The sequence below is a fragment of the Dromiciops gliroides genome, chromosome 5 (genome assembly GCF_019393635.1).
Source record: "Dromiciops gliroides isolate mDroGli1 chromosome 5, mDroGli1.pri, whole genome shotgun sequence".
NCBI classification, from domain to species: Eukaryota; Metazoa; Chordata; class Mammalia; order Microbiotheria; family Microbiotheriidae; genus Dromiciops; species Dromiciops gliroides.
The window spans coordinates 131175382-131194169 of NC_057865.1; the positions used below are offsets into that span (position 1 = coordinate 131175382).

Below are 18788 nucleotides of genomic sequence, written 5' to 3' on the forward strand. Positions count from 1 at the left end.
AATGGCTACTAGGGACTGGATAGCCTATATAAGTAGGAAGATTTTTTAAAAAATTATATTTCTACCTATAATGAGTTCATTACCAATCCAAATTTAACTTCATCCTAGGATACTAAAAGAATGGGTTCATGTAATATCTGTGAAATCTTTTAAAGATCATAGGAAAATAAAAGAAGGAATCTAGTACTAGTGAAGATGAATATAGTAATTTTTTTTAAAGGAAAGAGAACAGGACCTTCAAACTATACCAATGACTTAATCCAAAAGGATTTGGGTTTGTTTTTGTTTGTTTGTTTTGTGGGGCAATGAGGGTTAAGTGACTTGCCAAGGGTCATACAGCTAGTAAGTGTCAAGTGTCTGAGGCCAGATTTGGACTCAGGTCCTCCTGAATCCAGGACCAGTGCTTTATCCACTGTGCCACCTAGCTGCCCCTGTCCAAAACGATTTATTAAATAATTGCTATGTCCTAGACCCTGTGCTAAGTTTGTTGATACAAAGAAAAGTAAAAACAGCCTTGGCCTCAAGAAATTCATAGAAACCAAAGAAATCAAAGAAAAAGGAACTATAAGTTTAAAAAATGTACTCATAGAAGTTATTTTATAGCAAAGAATTAACAAATGTATTCATAGAAGTTATTTTGTAGCAAAGAATTGAAACTAAGGGGTACCCTTTACTTGGGGGGGGGAAATAACAACAAATTATGATATATGGATACAATAACAACAAATTATGATATATGAATACAATAGAAAACTATGTTGTCATTGATATAAATGACAGAACAGATGATTGAAGAGAAGTGTGGGAATTTCTATGTGATCTGATATGGAACAAATGGAATCAGAACAATTTGTATAATTACAATAACATTTAAAGACAAACAACTCTGAAGGACTTAAGAACTCTGATCAATTTAAAGACCAGTCACTTCTCTATTAGACCAAGTATGATTCATGTTCCCTACTTCCTGATAGGTGATAGAGTTAAGGTACAGAATGAAACAGATATTTTTAGACATGGCCAACTGTTTGACTTGACTGCATATTTGTTATAAGGGTTTTGTCTTTTTCTCCCCTCAAGGGTGGAAGGTTGGAAGACAAAAAAGGAGGGAGAGAAAATAAATCTCCGTTAAAAAATAAAAAAGAAAAGAAAAGGCTATTTATTTAATAAGAATTATGGATAATTAGTGTTGTCTTTGGATGCTAGTCTCATGATTTCCCGATACCTCTACCTTCCTTTACAAAGCTCCTCCTAAGATTAGGGTAACATTTGGAGGAAGTTTCTGCTTTGAATTGCTCACTCACCCTGCCCTATCTCCTCGGCTATTACCTTCTCCATGGGTGCTGTCCAACTCCTTAGTAGAAAGGACAACAGTACAATGTAGCTAGTACTGTAAGAGGGAGGAGGATAAGGCACTGCAGAATTTGCCAAAAATAATTGCCTACTGTGATTTTACCTGTTGTAATATGAAATCTAAGTTGCTGCCTAAGGGAGAAGGGGAGTGCCACAGTCAAATCTCTAGGTCTTTGATCTACTAGATCATCTAACCTTGATTTCCCTGAGGTCTCTAAGTCTTATTAAATTGTCTTTTATGGGTTAGGAAGAGGGGAATTGGAAGAAAAGGGATAAGCCATGTAGCAAATTTTAAAAAACACTTCTCCTATGATTTTGGGATTTTCTTTTTATAGGTTGGACTCCAGGAAGGTTTTAAACAATGACAATCAGAAGTTACAGAGAAAGGTTAGATAAATAAAAACATTTCTTTGTTCAGATCACAGATATATGTGAGGATGTTCTGTTATTATTGTTGTTTTCTACTTGGCCTTCATTCTGCTATATAATGATCATTTTTGAAGAATGTCAGATCTTTCTGGGAAATGTTTGTGACCCTGGGGGTCAGGGCATTAGAGACCAAAGTCAGAGTCAAAGACAGGTGTGGGGAGAGGTATCTGGTAGTTCACCATCTATGGAAATCGTAAGGAAGTGGAGAAAAGAACAAATTTTTAGGCTGACCATTTATGAGTTATGTAGCTCTTTTGTAGGAAGAGAGTTGGAATTAGTGTAGTTTGTAAAAGATTTACTTTGGTGAGAAGCACCAGTCAGGTAATACCAAGACTGGGTCCTGAGCATTAGCATTTGAAGGGAGTGGAAAAGGTCCAGACCTGTCCTGAGCTTTGAGAACTCTCAGTGAAGTAAAATTGACATGCCAAGGGGGATGAGCAGGTTTTCTGCAATCTCTAGTCTTTGAGAGCCAGGGCCCCCATACAGTATGTGTCAGAGGTGGCAGGGGAATCCAAGACTTCCTGACTCCGAGGACAGCTCTCTACCCACCATGCCAAGCTGCTTCCTAAAGAGAGCTACCGTGGTAGAGTAGATGGGCCACAGGGTCAGGACTTAAGAAACCTAGAATCTCTTCTCAGATTTGCTACTTAACCAGCTATGTCAATCTGCATCTCTGGTTTCTGGGTTCCCCAATCTTAAAATGAAGGAGATGAACTAAAAGATCTTACAAGTTCCTTCCTGATTTATAATCCTATGACCTCTAAGTAAGTGACACCACAACAAAGCAAGGCTTTGCTATGTTATTTAGAAGGGTTTGCTTTATAGCAGGGAAGGGGACAAGAAACAATAAAAACCTAACAGTAAAGGTCCTCAGCTGACCAGATTCTAGTCTCCATTGTTCTGTACTTTTCTTTTGCCTATTGTTCTTAAGCTCATTCCTTTTGCATTATTATTCTTCAGAATTTTTTGCTATTAGGGAATTTGAAAATCTTTTCTTTTTGCACCAGAAGAAATTACATTTTCCATCTACAGCCAAGAACAAGTTTCTAGCAGATGATAAAGTCTGGATTGAAAATATCAGTCTAGAGAGTTCTAATATCTAAAAGGAGAACTGCTCAATAAAGTTATTTTGGTAAGTACTACAATTTTCTTCTCCATCTGGATTTGGAATCCAACTTTGTTCAGCTCCTTCTGGCTTATAAAGTTCATTTTCTAAGTGGAAGATAAAGGGCCAGAAAAATGCTAAAAAAGCACAGACAGCAATATGTGTTCAGTGAATTGTTAGTACAAACAGATGATGATGAGGAAAATATATTAAAATAGTTAGGATATCATGAGAGATTACTTTTATTTCATCCCTGGTATATGATTAAAGATATAAAGCAGAGGTGGGGAATGAGGGAAAGAAACTTAATTACAAAAATTATCCAGATTTGGGACTAGTTACATCTAATTTGCAAAAGTTACCCAGATTGGGCATAGTTATGTCTAGTTTGCAAGCACCATTGTTTTAATTTAACTTTTATTTTAAATGAGCAACTGGTAACATTCTCTCTCCTTCTCTCTTGTTCACATAATAAACACATATACTTTAAACTGTTTTATGAGCCAAATCAAAGAATGACATTTTAAAACTAGCTACAGATTAATCTGACATGGTTCACTCTATTCTAGGGACTAAAACCAACCATTATACTTTTTATTTTTGATTCCACTGCTTCATGTCCTAATAAATGTTTGTTATTTCAGCAGCATCTCTTATGTGTTAGAAAGCATTTGTCATCCTGCTGTGATTGCTAACATGGTGCTTAAAGCACTGGAACAGGGAAAAATGCTGAAGAAAAAAAGTAGCAAGCATGCTCCAGCTGCTGCCTATGTCAGCTAGGAAATGTCATCAAAACAATTAATGACACAGTAATAATAATTTCTCATAGAGTGTTTCAAACATCTAGAAAATTGTTTTCCTAAGGAAAATTGCAAGAAGGAAAGGGAAAATTAACAAATGTGTTCTGGATTAAATGCATATATAGATATTCATGCTATAGATATACAGCAGGCAACATTTATTAAATACCCACTATGTGCTTACGATGATACAAAGACATAAATAAAACAATCCCTGTCCTTGAAGAGCTAATACTCTATTCAAAGATAAAAGAACATGCATGCAGAAATTTAAATATTTTTTGTGTAGATAGATAGATAGATGCACACGCATATACGCATTCATTATATATATATGTGTGTGTGTATATATATATATATATATATATATATATATATATGTATGTATGTATTATAGAACAAAGTTCTTGGGGAAAGGCACTAGCATCTGGAGCGGGTAGGGAAGACAGGCTTCCTGTAGGAGGTGGCACTTAGGGAAGCTACTAATTCTGAAGCTAGCTATTGTAAGATGGAGAGATGAGGTATAAGTGCATGCCAGGTATGGGCAATATCCAATGCAAGAGCATGCAAGCTAGAGATGGACATAGCAAGATAGGTCAGTTTGATTGGAAATTAGAGCATGTGAAGGAGAGTAATGTACAACGAACGTTGAAAGGTAGACTGGGACTAGATGGGCTTTAAAAGTCAAATACAGGAGTTGGTACTTTATTTTTTTTTCAGGGCATTTGGGGTTAAGTGACTTGCGCAGGGTCACACAGCTAGTAGGTGTCTGAGGCTGGATTTGAACTCGGGTCCTCCTGAATCCAGGGCTGGTGCTTTATCCACTGTGCCACCTAGCTTCCCCTTGGTACTTTATTTTTGAGGCAAAAGGAAAACCTGGACAATTCTTTAGCCAAGGAGTGACAAAGGCCTCTGCTTTGGAAATATCAATCTGACAACTGGGTGGAGCAGAGATTGGAGAAGGGAGAGGTTGTTTGTGGGAGACCAGTGAAGAAACAACTGTAATACATGTGAAAGAGGATGAGAGCCTGAAATAGGGTGGTGGCATATAAGCATAGAACAGTGGAAGTCTGTGATAAACACAGCAGAGGTTGAGTAACTTGCATAACTAATTGAGGCTTGGGAACTCATTGGATGTGAAGGCTGAAAAAAAGAAGGAAAAAGTTAAGGATGATTCAAAGGTTGTAAACGTATGTGATGGGCAAGATCATAGTGCCCTCAGCAGAAACAAGGACATTAAGAAGATGGGAGAGTTTGGAGAAGGGAGGAGATGATGAGTTCCGGTTTGTATGTGATGAGTTTAGGGTACCTATAGAACATTCCTTTGAAAATGTCACATATACTGGATTCTTCTCACCAATACAATGGTACAAGAGAGTTCCAGGGAACTCATGATGGAAAAGGCTCTCCAAATCCAGAAAAAAAAAAAAGAACTATGGAATATAGATGCTGATTGAACCATACTATTTCTTTTGGCTTTGGTGCTGTTTTTCTATTTTGAGGTTTTTCCTTATTTCTCTGATTCTTCTCTTATAGCATGACTGATGCAGAAATATGTTTAATGTTGTTTTTATGTATATGTATATGTATGTGTATGTGTATATATGTGTATGCATGTATGTATATATACATACATACATACATACATACATACATACATACATATATAACACCTATATCGGATTGCCTGCTGTCTGGGGGAGGGGGGGAGGGAGAAAAATTTGAAATTGGAACTCTTATGTAAATAAATGCTAAAAGCTATCTCTACATGTAACTGGAAAATAATAAAATACTTTTATTAAAAAAAAAGAAAAAGAAAATGTCACATATACAATTGATGATAGAGAATTTGCCCTTGGCAGCAAAATAGTATCCATTAACATTTTGAATTTTTGTTACTTCTGCTATCCTTACCTGTGGTATTACTCCAAATGCTTTTCTCCACTGCTGCAAGGGTATTGAATCCCAAGATACACCATCAATCTGTATATCTCCCTTAGTGTTCAATAGTCTTAAAAAAGCTGCTAACAAGGTGCTTTTTCCAGAGCCTGTTCTTCCCAAGAGGCCCACCTGTAAAATAAAAGGGTGAGGAGTTAGGAGTTAGTTTTAAATAACTTTTGTTATTTATAAGCATCAATAAACTGAATGTGAGGCTGTGCTATAAATGTCATATAGAAAAATATTGCCACCCTTACGAGAGTTCACTTGTTGAGTTCTTTTTAAAGGATAGATTTGCATTGATTTCTCTACATCTTCTTGCTCATTCCTCAACTGTGAGATATTGAGAAGGTTGACTGGCATGCAATGATCAAGAAGCAGAGCTTAACTGGTCTGCGTGGGGATGGAACCCATAGACTTGATCTTATTAGCATTACTGAGTTAACTGTTGCTACATGACAACTTTTCCAAATAATCCAAAGTGATACAACTTGGAAATCATTGAACCAAGAAAAAAAATATGTATTGTTAATGGAAAGCAAAAAGAGTGTCTCAGCTCACTTTATTGAATGAGCCTATGAAAGCATTTTAAACAGACTCTTGGGCTTCTTGGTCTGAGGTCTAACAAGATCAATCATTATATTTCAATGAGGTGATGCAATTCAACTAATATTTTAAAGTGCTTACTACTCCATGCAGAGGATTGGGGACACAAAAACAAAACTAAAACTGTACCTATTCTCAAAAAGCTTACATTCGGGGCAGCTAGGTGGCCCAGTGGATAAAGCACAGGCCCTGGATTCAGACACCTGACACTTCCTAGCTGTGTGACCCTGGGCAAGTCACTTAACCCTTACTGACTGGCAAACAAAACAAAACAAAACAAACAAAAAGCTTACATTCTCCTTGGAGAAGCAACATGTATACATATAAGTATAACATATATAAAAAGTTAAATGCACACATGTTGTATATATTAGGGTATATGCAACAATGTGCATATTACTATATGTGTAGTAGTGAGGATACAAGAACAAAAACTGCTCCTTCCCTCAAAGAGCTTTCATTCTACTGAGGGAAACAACACATATACAAATAAGTACGATGTATACACATAGTATGTATATGCATGTCCATATATACATATATTACATGTATGTATACATATATAACACTCGTGTGCTATATATACTACTGTATATATATGTGTATAGTAAATACTACTTTATATACAACAGTATATTTACTACTCTAACATACACACACACACACATATATATATATATATTATATATATATAATATATGTTATATGTGTAGTAGGGAGATAAAGGGGAAGAAAAACCTCCCTTCCCTTAAAGAGTTTTTGTTCTACTGAGAGAAGCAACATGTATACCTATAAGTACAACATATATACAAAGTAATTTCAAAAAGCAGAGAGTGCTAACCTTATAGGAATCAGGAGTGGCCCAGGGTAGAATGTGGCACCTAAGTTATGCTCTGAAGGAAGCTAAGGATTCTGGGAGAATGAACATTGAACATAAAATATAAATGACAACATTTCCTAGCTCTCATAATGGCTGTATAATGTCCTTTTCAGTGAATTGTCAGTAACTCTCTGAAATGCCTAAAATGACCAGACCAAACAATCTGTGACTTGTTTTTTCAGCTGTCTTGACAACCCAAACAATTCCAACAATAACTAATATGAGCTGCACGATCAAGTCTATAGATTAATTCTTCAATTGGACTAATATTACTTCAATCACTATGATCATGCTAGGTTCCCAACACTAGAACTTTCTACTCACATTATGCTTTCTACAACTAATCCAGATCCTCTCTTTACAGATGAGGAAGCCCCAAATCTCATAGACGGAAAGGATCTCTCAAATCAAGATCTGGTTAGCTAAAGAGGGATTGGAACTTAGCATCCCTAACTCCTAACCTCATGTTCTGATCTATGCAGGACAAAAGCCCACATTCTCTTTCTACCACCCACAAATGGTAGCATCTTCAAACAATACAACCAAAACACTGTCATAGTCAGACCTTAGTCTTTCTCTGCTCTTCCTAGGGAGAGGCAGAGATGAAAAAATAACACGAGTATTCAACCACTGCCACATGATACCTTTTCTGAGCTTCTCATTTGAAATTGTCCTCCCTTTTAACCTACCTGGTATTTAACTGTTTTGTTGTTGTTGAGTCATTTGAGTCTTTGTGACCCCATTTGGGGTTTTCTTTCTTTTTTTTTTTTTACAGGGCAATGAGGGTTAAGTGACTTGCTCAGGGTCACACAGCTAATAAGTGTCAAGTGTCTGAGGTTGGATTTGAACTCAGGTCCTCCTGAATCCAGGGTTGGAGCTTTATCCACTGTGCCACTTAGTTGCCCCCTGTGCCACTTAGCTGCCCCCAGGGTTTTCTTGGCAAAGATACTGGAATGGTTTGCCATTTCATTTGACAGATGAGGAAACTGTGGCAAACAGGGTTCAGTGACTTGCTCAGTATTGCATAGAAAGGAAGTGTGTGAGGCCAGATTTGAACTCAGGAAGGTGAGTCTTCCCCACTCCAGACCTGCTACTCTATCCACTGTGCCATACAGCTGCCTTACTTTAACTACTTTGCATTTATTCCCTTTTTATTTATTCTCCATGTTCTTAAGTCCTTGTTTCCTCTATTAGAATGTAAGCTCTGTGAAAGCAGAGATTGTTTTATTCATTTTATTTGCAACCCCATCACTAAGCACAGTGGCTTGGCACATAGTAGGTGCTTAATGAAATGTCTGCTGATTGATTTCAAAGCACTTCAAAGCATTTAAGAGCCATTGTTCTGTCTTCTCTAACCTATTCACTGTCTAATAATGAATTGAGGAGAACAGTTTTTCTGGGGATAAAGAATTGCATTTGGTCATGCCTAACAAAGATGTCTTGTTACTTAAATAATTGGCATGTAGCAACTCTTTTCCGGAATTTACTTTTTTAAGCTGCACACTGACTGGTCTTATAACGTGAGAGCATTTGGTTGCAAGTTATCTTTTCAAATATAACCTTATCCCAGATGAGTATTTTCTAATATTCTCACTATAATAATAGCTTCTTCATCACATTAACTTACATTGACAAACTTCTTCACAGTTAGAAAAGGCATCATGATGTATGGATAAAGGGCTGGATTTGATTTGAAGAAGGCTTGAGTTCAAAACCTGCCTTTGAGATTTACTACCTATGTGGCCATGGGCAAGTTGGTTTACCTCTATTTGCCTCAATTACTCTTCCATAAAATGAGAATAAGAAGACTACTAAAATATCCTCATGAGAAGCAGTGTGGTATAGTGGACAGAGGACCAACCTAAGAGCCGGGGAGGACGTGGGTCCAAGTCTCTTTGACACTTACTGGCCACGTCATCCTGGGCAAGGCACTTAATCTCTCAGTTCTCTAGGTAACCAAAACTATAAATTGCAGAGAAGATGCCTACCTTGATTGCTAGACAGAATTTCCCAATTTGAGAATTCACTATATCAGTGAAACCATAGGTCTTTTTTGTAATAATGACCATCTCCCAGGACTGTTATTGAAGATCAAATGAGCTAATATATACAAAGCACTTTGCAAAGCTTACAGCCCTGTATAAATGTCAGCTGCCATTAAAAAGTGTTAATAAGGGGGCGGCTAGGTGGCGCAGTGGATAAAGTACTGTCCCTGGATTCAGGAGTTCCTGAGTTCAAATCCGGCCTCGGACACTTGACATTTGCTAGCTGTGTGACCCTGGGCAAGTCACTTAACCCCACTGCCCCGTTTAAAAAAAAAAGTGTTAATAAGCAATATTTTGTTTGAACTTTATAGCTCATATTTTTATAGTGATTTGCATTTACAAAGTTATTTCCTCACAACAAACCTGTGCAAATATTAGTAGTCCTATTTCACAGCCTGGGGCGGCTGGGTAGTACAATGAATAGAGCAGTGGGCTAGGAATTCCTCTTCCTGAGTTCAAATCCAGTCTTGCATAGTTATTAGCTGTGTGACTCTGTTTACCTCTGTTTCCTCATCTATAAAATGGGCTTGAGAAGGAAATGACAAGCTACTCCAGAAGCTTTGCCAAGAACACCCCAAATGAGGGCATAGTCAGAGATAAAAGAAACAACTGAACAACAATTTCACAGATAAAGAAACTATGGCTCAAAGAGTTTAGGTCGTACAGCTAGTAGTAGGCTTGGGACTCAGATCCAGTTCTTTTACATTCAAGTCAACGGCTCTTTTAAATAAAATTTTGCCTTCTCTCTAATAATTAATTTTGACAGAGAAATCAAAGTAAATTTGGAGCTCTACACAGACTTGGATTTGGTGTCATCTTACAAGATCTTGTAAATAAAGGAGTTTCAATACATTCTTCTAGTTTGCCTTTTTAATTTCACTCTAGCTGATGGAGCTATTTTTCAGTCTCTTCTTCTTTCCAGGAGATACCATGAGAGAAAAAAAGATTCCTCATAGTAAGAAAAAACAAGTGTTCTGCATATTTTATGCTCATTCTTTTCTATAGTTTAGATAGAAAAATGTAATAGCCCTGGGGAATATTGCCCAAACACATGTAATACATTCATTTCAGCTATATCACCCTTTTCTTTGACAAAGACAGATTACCTAGGTATTCTTTACAAATCAAGTGGCATTTAAGTGTTCATGCTGCTGTTATCTGAACACTTGAGCTGGAAATCTATTATTTTTGGCATCATACTTAGTATTCTTCTGTACTCTGACTGGGTCAGCCTGCCCAGGGGGGGAAATCTATATTTGTGAGCAATTTCCCCTCTGCATATGGAGAAATACAAATGAAGAAGGTAGCCAAGTTCACCCAAAGGAATGAGACTTGGAGAACTATTAAGTGACTATTTAATTAATTCACTTGTCTGTAACCCAGGCTGCAATATTCATCATATGCTGTTCAGTTCCGTTTTCAGAAGGTCAGGATTTTCTTTTCTTTTTCTTTTTCTTTTTTCTTTCTTTCTTTTTTTTTTTTTTTGCGGGGCAATGGGGGTTAAGTGACTTGCCCAGGGTCACACAGCTAATAAGTGTGAAGTGTCTGAGGCTGGATTTGAACTCAGGTCCTCCTGAATCCAGGGCCGGTGATTTATCCACTGTGCCACCTAGCTGCCCCAGGATTTTATTTTCCATTCAAGACTAGGTCTATAATTAAGGTTTAAGTTTAGAGTTCAATTTTTTTTTTAATTTTTCAAACTATACTTTTAGAAGAAAGAGAACAGAGAAAAAAATTCTGGTTCAGAGAAGGCAACTTGGATATTATAACTTATCACCTTAATTATTTTTCCTTTAATAAGAAAACTTGGCACCAAAAAGAGAAACATTCATCAGTTAGCATTTGGTGATATTTAGACTTTGCATAATTATTACAATTAAAACATCATGAATAGTGGTCCTGTGTGCTATAGACACGATTCTTGGACAAAGTGATACAGGTGATATGTCCACAACCTTAAAGGGGCCCTTTTTATCTAGTGTAAATATTATAAACCCATTCAAGATGATCAAATAAATTAGAATTTTTCATATTCGTTTATCTCTTTAATCTCTACCAACATGCCAAAATCCATTGGAAATCCATTAAAAATTATATAAGGATTTCCCCAAGTCTGGATTTCATTGATGTTAGAACACCTGATATAGAAACTCTTGGAAATGAAGAGTGTGGCAGCTCTGATGTAACTTACTGTCCTGGAGAGTTGACTAGAACACTGAAGGGTTAAGTGCTTGGTCCCTAGCCACACAGCTATTGATCCTGGTCTACCAGAGTCAGAGGCTAGTCTTATCATGCACTATCCCACTTTGCCTCTTTTTATAAGATCATCATTTAATTTTTTTTCGAGAAGAAATAAACCATTTCTGTACAGACCTATGATTTTTATAGGTATACAGAAGTCCCTCTACCAATGCAGATCAACCCCTATTCTATAACTTAGAATCTTAGTTGCCTGGTTAACCTTAAAATGTATATTGATCTCTCCCTAAAGTCAAACACACACACACACACACACACACACACACACATACAAGTAAAGCCTATAGGTTTACTAACATGTTATTAAATATGATTCAGAAAACATGCGAGACCAAGAATTAAAATGTTTCCTAATCCTACAGTATGAGTTCCTATTTTCAATGTGCCAAAACTGAATAGGAAAATCAAGATTCTGTCCCTTCACTGGTTATACCACAAAAGCCTGTTTCCCAGTTACTTATGAGGGAAGGGGAAAGGAGATGAGCAATTCTGAAACAGAGATGGGAAGCGACGGAGGTTTGGCAGAGAAAATGAAAAAATAAAACAAGATGAAAAGATTAGTCAAGGCTTCCTATCTTCACTTATGTAAGTCTACTTGTTATTACAATCCATAATCTGTTGATAGTCATCTTGGAAACCATCCAAACTGTCAGAAAAGAAAAATATACTTTCACATGCCTGAAAAGTCCTATGTATAAAACAAGTCAAAACAATAAACTATCCTTTCAACAGGAAGCTGCTGAATTCCCAAATATCAAGGGTGAGGCATAAACACAATCATTCATTTTTTTATACTCCTAGAACCAATGTATAACCTGCATCTTTCCTAAAATACCGGTCTTCACTGAGGCTCCCTCTTGCCCTAGAATGGCAATCTGGTACTGAAGAAAGAGCCCTTGTATTCATAGTTAGAGGTCCAGAGTTTGCATTTTGACTCTGTTGCTTACTATGTGTTTGATTTTGAACCCCTCTTTTACTCTCTCTGGGTCTCAATTTCCTCATCTATGAAAAGAGAGGGGAGGAGAGTAGACCGAATTATTTTTAAGATCTCTTTGAACTCTAAATACTATGATGCCATGATAAAGAACCCAATCATTTTTGGAAACAAGCAACAACTTTAAACAATTGCAATGGAAGAACCTGCTATCTATGAAACAATGGTGATTCTATCTATATTAAAATGACACATAAGAAAAACTATTAAAACCAAATTCTAAAACTTTCATACGGATGTCCATTTAAAAACATTATTGCCATAGAATAATATTCTTAGTGAAAAGAGGGATTAAAAATATCTAAGAAAGAATAATTAAATCTAAATTATAATTTATCTGATGGATAAACCAAAATCTCTTCCTTGACATACTAGTCTCTCTGGGTTTTAAGGACACCCTTCCCTCTTGTTTATTCTCCTATTTATCTAACAACTACTTTCTTCAGTCTCTTATAGGATCATAATTCATATCTTACCTACTAACTTTAGATGTAACTTAAGGTTTTGTCTGTGGTTTACTTCTCCTTTTTCTATATATTCTCTCTTGGTTAATTCATCAACTCCTATGGGCTGTTGTTATCGCTATGAAGATGGCAGGAGCAACTAGGTGGCACCATGCTTGGAGTACTGGGCCAAAATCAGGAATTCAAATCTGGCCTCAGACTCTTACTAGCTGTATGACCCTGGGTAAGTTACTTAACCCTGTTTGTCTCAATTTCCTCATGTGTAAAATGATCTGGAGAAGGAAATGGCAAACCATTCTAGTATCTTTACTAAGAAAACTCCAAACGGGGTCACAAAGAGTTGGACTGAAATGACTGAAATGAATGAACAACAAAATGAAGATCACCCACCAGATCTATATATCTAATTACAGTCTCTCTTCTCAGCACCAGACCTCATTATTCTTCCTCAGACCACATAATCAATTGGCAAGTCTTATGGATTTCACCTATACATCTGGCCACTTCTCTCCTCACAGGACCATTGCTCTAGTTCAGGATTCCTTTCACCAATTATGATAGTATCCTAGTTGATCTTCCTGCATCAAGTCTTTCCCTTTTCCATTTCATCCTCCATGTTCTTACAAACTGATAACGCTAAAGCCCATGTCTGACAATGTCACTCTCCTGCTTGTCAATCTTCAGTGACTCTCTATTATCTCAAAGATAAAATACATACTCCCCTGTATATAGTAACATATATGTGTAGTAATATATATGTATATATGTACATACACATATATGACTTCCCTTCAGATACTCTTCAGTTCAACTAAACATTGACCTTTTGCACTTCTTCACACATGACATTTTATGTCCCATCTCCATGTGATCACTCAGGCTATCCCTCATGTCTAGAAGGATTTCTTTCTTACCTTTGCCTGTCGGAGGCTCTGGTTTCCTTGAAAGTTTAGCTCAAATACCGCCTTTGATAAGAGGTTTTTCCTGATCCTCTACCAGCTATTAATTTGTCTCCACTTCCAACATTACTTTATATTGTTTATGCTGTATGCATACCTATTTTCCATATATGTATAAGTGTTCATATTGTCTTTACCCATAGAATATAAGCCTGTCAAGGGCAGGGACATTTTTATCTTTGTACCTCCAGTACCTAGCAAATGATGAGTACCAACCCTAGGGGAAGTAAAAAAGTTGCTGAATCTTCCTATAAAGCCATTTTCAGCACAGATTCACAGGGTATCATAATTCAATATCTACCTTCCTTTATAGGAAATTATCTGGCTTAAATCATGTATATCAAGTTTCCTAAAATTCCAGGGCAAAAGGCAATGACAACATTTTTCATTAAATAACATCTCAACAATTCTAACAACTACCCTGAAAGAAATGCTGTGGGCATCATTTTACAAATAGGAAACTAAAGCACTGTGAGAAGTGAGTTAATCCAGTTTTCACACTAAAGTGCTCCATTGGTAGCACAGCAGTTATTTTAACAACAAATGGACTATACCATATGCATGTGGGCACTGATATGATGTTAAGAAGCCTAGAGGAAAGTTCCCAGCACATGGGGTAGGGGTGGAAATCTTAAGAAGATTGGGCAGAAATTCCACAATATGAGAAGCTATCAATGGGTTGGTATTTATACTATTGGTAGGAATGCCTACTCCAGTGAAATCTTAGATCCACTGATGTATTAGACTCACTTACATTGAGTTTTGTTGTTGTGTTTTTAAAATTCTTAGATTCTGGAATAGGTTATTTTAAGAAATAACATCATTTCATTTTTGAATGTCTGGCAAAATTGCCCCTTCAAGAAATAATCAGTGTGTTTAGTAAGCACTATGCTAGGTATGAAGTAGAACACAAAGTGAATTATAGCATGTTTCTTTGTGATAATTTCTGATTATACTTTTTAATAGTTCTGCATCTGTTATGTTACTTCAATAGCATTATTTTTTTTCAAAGTTGAGGGAAGAACACCCAAAGGGGAGATAGTATAGGTTTGGCAAGTTTTAGTTTCCAAAAAGAAATACTTAGTTCATAGATCTAAGTATAGTTGAAAGAGACCTTAGAAGTCATTGACTTCAACTTCTCATTTTACAGTTAAGGAAACTGAGTTATAAAATGATTAAGTAATTTTCCCGAGAATGCATCAATACAGTGTCTAAGGAAGGATTTGAGCCAAGGTATTCTTGTCTCCAAGTCCAGTACTCTATCTGCTACATACCACACTCCCTCTGAGATGGGGGTGGGGAGGGGGAGAAGAATGTACTAGATGCCCTTTAAAGTCCTTTCCAGTTCTAAATCTATAACCTTATGGAGGCAACAGACATTTTACTTTCATCTGAGTTGGAAATTCTAAGATGGTGCTAGGTGACTACATATCATTGTGATGGTGGTTTATTTAAAATTTTCATTGCTCAATAACTGATAAAATAGTTATGAATTATGAGATGATTCCTCCATCGACACTCTATTGTTATGCTTCATTGTAGCACAGGGACAACCCTGGGATCACTAAAGCTATGTCAGTAAAGTGTGAATTATGGAAATTTCTATCCAGTTAAAAAGGCTTTGAGTATGAACTTGGTGTTACTGCTCAGTCCTTTCGGTCATGTCAAACTCTTCCTGAGCCCATTTGTGGTTTTCTTGACAAAAGATACTGGAGTAGTTTGCCATTTCCTTCTTCAGCTCATTTTATAGATGAAGAAACTGAGGCAAACAGGATTAAGTGACTTACCCAGGGTCATACAGCTAATAAGTGTCTAAGGCCTGTAAAAATATTTTTGAATGACTCGAGCTAATTTTGGGGGCTAATCTGACTGGAGGACTAATCTGGGGACTTTTGACTATTTGGCTATCTGACTGCTATTAACTTAGCATGGGCCGTTTATAAAGTTCCACCACACTGCTCCACTCCCAAACTGATAAGCAAAATATTAAGAAGCCTCTTAACTAATCAAAGCAGAGTTTATTTATGAGATACTATTTAAAATTAAGAATACAGGGAAATAAAATGTACGACCTGACTGCATTGTGGCGCACCTCTTTCCACTGTGTCTCTTTCCCACCTGCTGCACCTGGAACTTCTAATCTTGTCCACCCAGTCTCTCTATCTTGTCCTTCCCCCCTCTGAGTCTTGTCTGCCAGCCTCCTCCTGTTGTCGGTCCTAGTCCTTTAGCCTTCTCCTGCGTCCTTGTAGCCCCCCATTTAGTCTAACCTCCAGGTCTATATATATCTTTCTTATCTCCACTCAAATCTCAGGGCTTTGTGCACCCACCCACCAAGGTAATCCGCCAGTCAGGGCTGCGGCTGGGGCTGGGGGGATGCTCGAGCATCCCGTGCCTTAGCACAGGCTACACCAGAGCCCTGGCCTGGATGAACCCAGGATCTCTCGGATAGCTCCACTCAGGGTGGAGGGAGCTAGTGCTCCCTCCCCCCAGTTGTCTGACCTGGGGTCTTATAAAGCCCACGGGGCTTTTTGGCTCAGCTGAAGTAGAGGGGGAGGGGCACCAGCACCTCCCACAAAGAAGAGACCCTAAGGGCCTAAGGCTTTTTAATCTCAGCCCAAAGGTAGGGTCCCCAAATCAAAATAAATTTCCACAGGCCAAATTTGAACTAGGTCTTCCTGACTTCTGGGCTGACACTCTATCCACAGTACCACCTAGCTGCCCATGGACCTGGTAATGAATTGTTGATCTGTTATCAGAGGATTACCCTAGCTAAACATGGACAGATTTACCCCGAAAGGGATGCTCTTTAATTGGTGAATATTTTTACAAGGAAGGGATGTTGTTTACATCAATAATGATGAAACTTTGAATCATTTGACTGTGGAAATGTAAAATTATTCATTTAATATATACCTTCAAATATACCACAGTTTTCATATCCTATGTAACATTATTATATATAATAAATATTAGACTTTTTGGAGGGGAAAAAGAATATCTGGGCCTCCATTTTCACTGGTACAATTGGCTCCCTAAAGAACAAATTCCATCTCCCCTTGCAGATTTCCAATTGTTCTTCAGCATATAACTTTATAGAGTCTGAAAAGCTAAGTGACTCACCCTGGGTCATACCAATAGAATGGCTTGAACACAAATCTTCCTGAGTCCAGTTAGCTCTTTACCCACTAAGTTATGATGCCTAATCATGGCAAAGCCTGTTTAATCTATTAGTCTGGTGTTAGTCCTCTGCTTCAACAATGGTGTTGCAACAAGGTTTGATTACATTTGTATTGCCATCAGCCATTACAAATTAAAGTTGATGCCAGGATACATAAGATAAGAAAGGTTTTAAGTCTCACCCTTTGCCCAGAGCTTATTGAGAAGGAAACGTTCTCTAATATGGCATTCCCACCATCAATATATTTGGCTGTGAGGTCTTTGACAGTCATCTGACCTCCAGAGGGCCAGTTGTTCTCCTTTTTGACATGTTCATTCTCAATGATCAGAACTTGTGAAAGCTGGTTTTTCTTCGATGGTTGGGTTGGTTTGGTTGGTTTGGTGGGCAGGGGTTCTTCACTTGGCATATCAATGAACTTAAATACTCGGCTCACGGACCGCATCTGGAAACCAAAATAAACAATATTTGAATTTGGAGGTAGGCAGGGTTAAGATCCATACCAAAAGCAACAAATAATATAATTGTTTCCTAAAACAAAGCTCTTCCCATCAGAAGTGATGTCAGCTGATCTCAGACACCTAATCACAGGTACAGTCACCCAGGTTTTTATCTGAGAGTTTTCAATGATTTAACAGGAAATAGTTGGCTGTATTTAAAAGATTAACAAAGAATAATTAGTCATGTCTTCTACAAATGGGCTTTGTAGTAACCTGTTGACATTTTGTGATCAATAACATTTGCAGTTATGCAAGGGACTCAGAAATGTTCACTCTTCATGTTTAAGTGGTCAGAAAGGGATTTTTCTTTCCTACCTTGAGTAGTATTACACAATATTATACAACTGGTACCACAAAATAAAAAGTACTAAGCTATAAAAACTAAGAAAGGTGCTTAGCTTTCTCCTATGCTGCTTTTATGACAAATTTTCATGCTGTATGTCAGACGACTGTTTTTGGGTTTTTTTAATCATAAAAGTATTTTATTATTTTCCAGTTACATGTAAAGATAGTTTCCAACATTTGTTTTTATAAGATTTCTGGTTCCAAATTTTTCTCTCTCCCTCCCTTCTCTCCCCCCTCCCTAAGACAGAAAGCAATCTGATATAGGTTATATATGTACAATCATATTAAACATATTTCTGCATTAGTCATGTAGTGAAAGAAGAATCAGAACAAAGGGAAAAACCTAAAAAAAAAGAAAGTAGAAACAGTATGGTTCAATCTGCATCCAGATTCAACAGTTCTTTTTTTCTGGATGTGGAGAGCATTTTCCATCATGAGTCCTTTGGAATTGTTTTGGATCACTGTATTGCTAAGAAGAGTTAAGTCTATCACAGTTGATCATCCCACAATGTTGCTGTCAGATTACTGTTAAGGTAAAGCGTGGTCCATGATTAATTTTAGCATATGTCACAAAAATCTTTAAGGAAACATCAAGTCATTTGTAGGTACTTTCACCCAAATATAGAAGTAAATATCACATTTTACTATTAAAATTAAATTGCATCATATTTCTGGGGGAAAAAAGCAAATTGTATTGAGTGCTTTATTTGTAGCTTCCTTCTCCTATATCAGATGTAGCATCACCTTTGAACCCGAAAGACAATTAACCTCTACATACTGAAAAACATATGCACACACTTAATCCACATACATGTTTGCTACATATATATTTAAACATAAATGAGATGGTCCATTCATATTATTTAAAAGTTATTCTTGGTCATAATCCCTAAGAGCATTTTTGCGGGAAGAAATACTTGAAGTATTTAAATTTAT

General features: G+C 37.0%; 1 protein-coding gene across 1 annotated transcript in view; it reads right to left on the reverse strand.

Moving 5' to 3' along the window:
• CFTR (CF transmembrane conductance regulator) overlaps window positions 1-18788 on the reverse strand; it is a 235257-nt gene that overhangs the window by 11801 nt on the left and 204668 nt on the right. Inside the window, exons 23-24 of the mRNA XM_043967579.1 lie at window positions 17192-17452; window positions 5602-5757 (exon numbers count right to left, since the gene is read on the reverse strand). Of these exons, the coding sequence (XP_043823514.1) occupies window positions 5602-5757; window positions 17192-17452 (417 nt within the window). The remainder of the gene's footprint in view (window positions 1-5601; window positions 5758-17191; window positions 17453-18788) is intronic.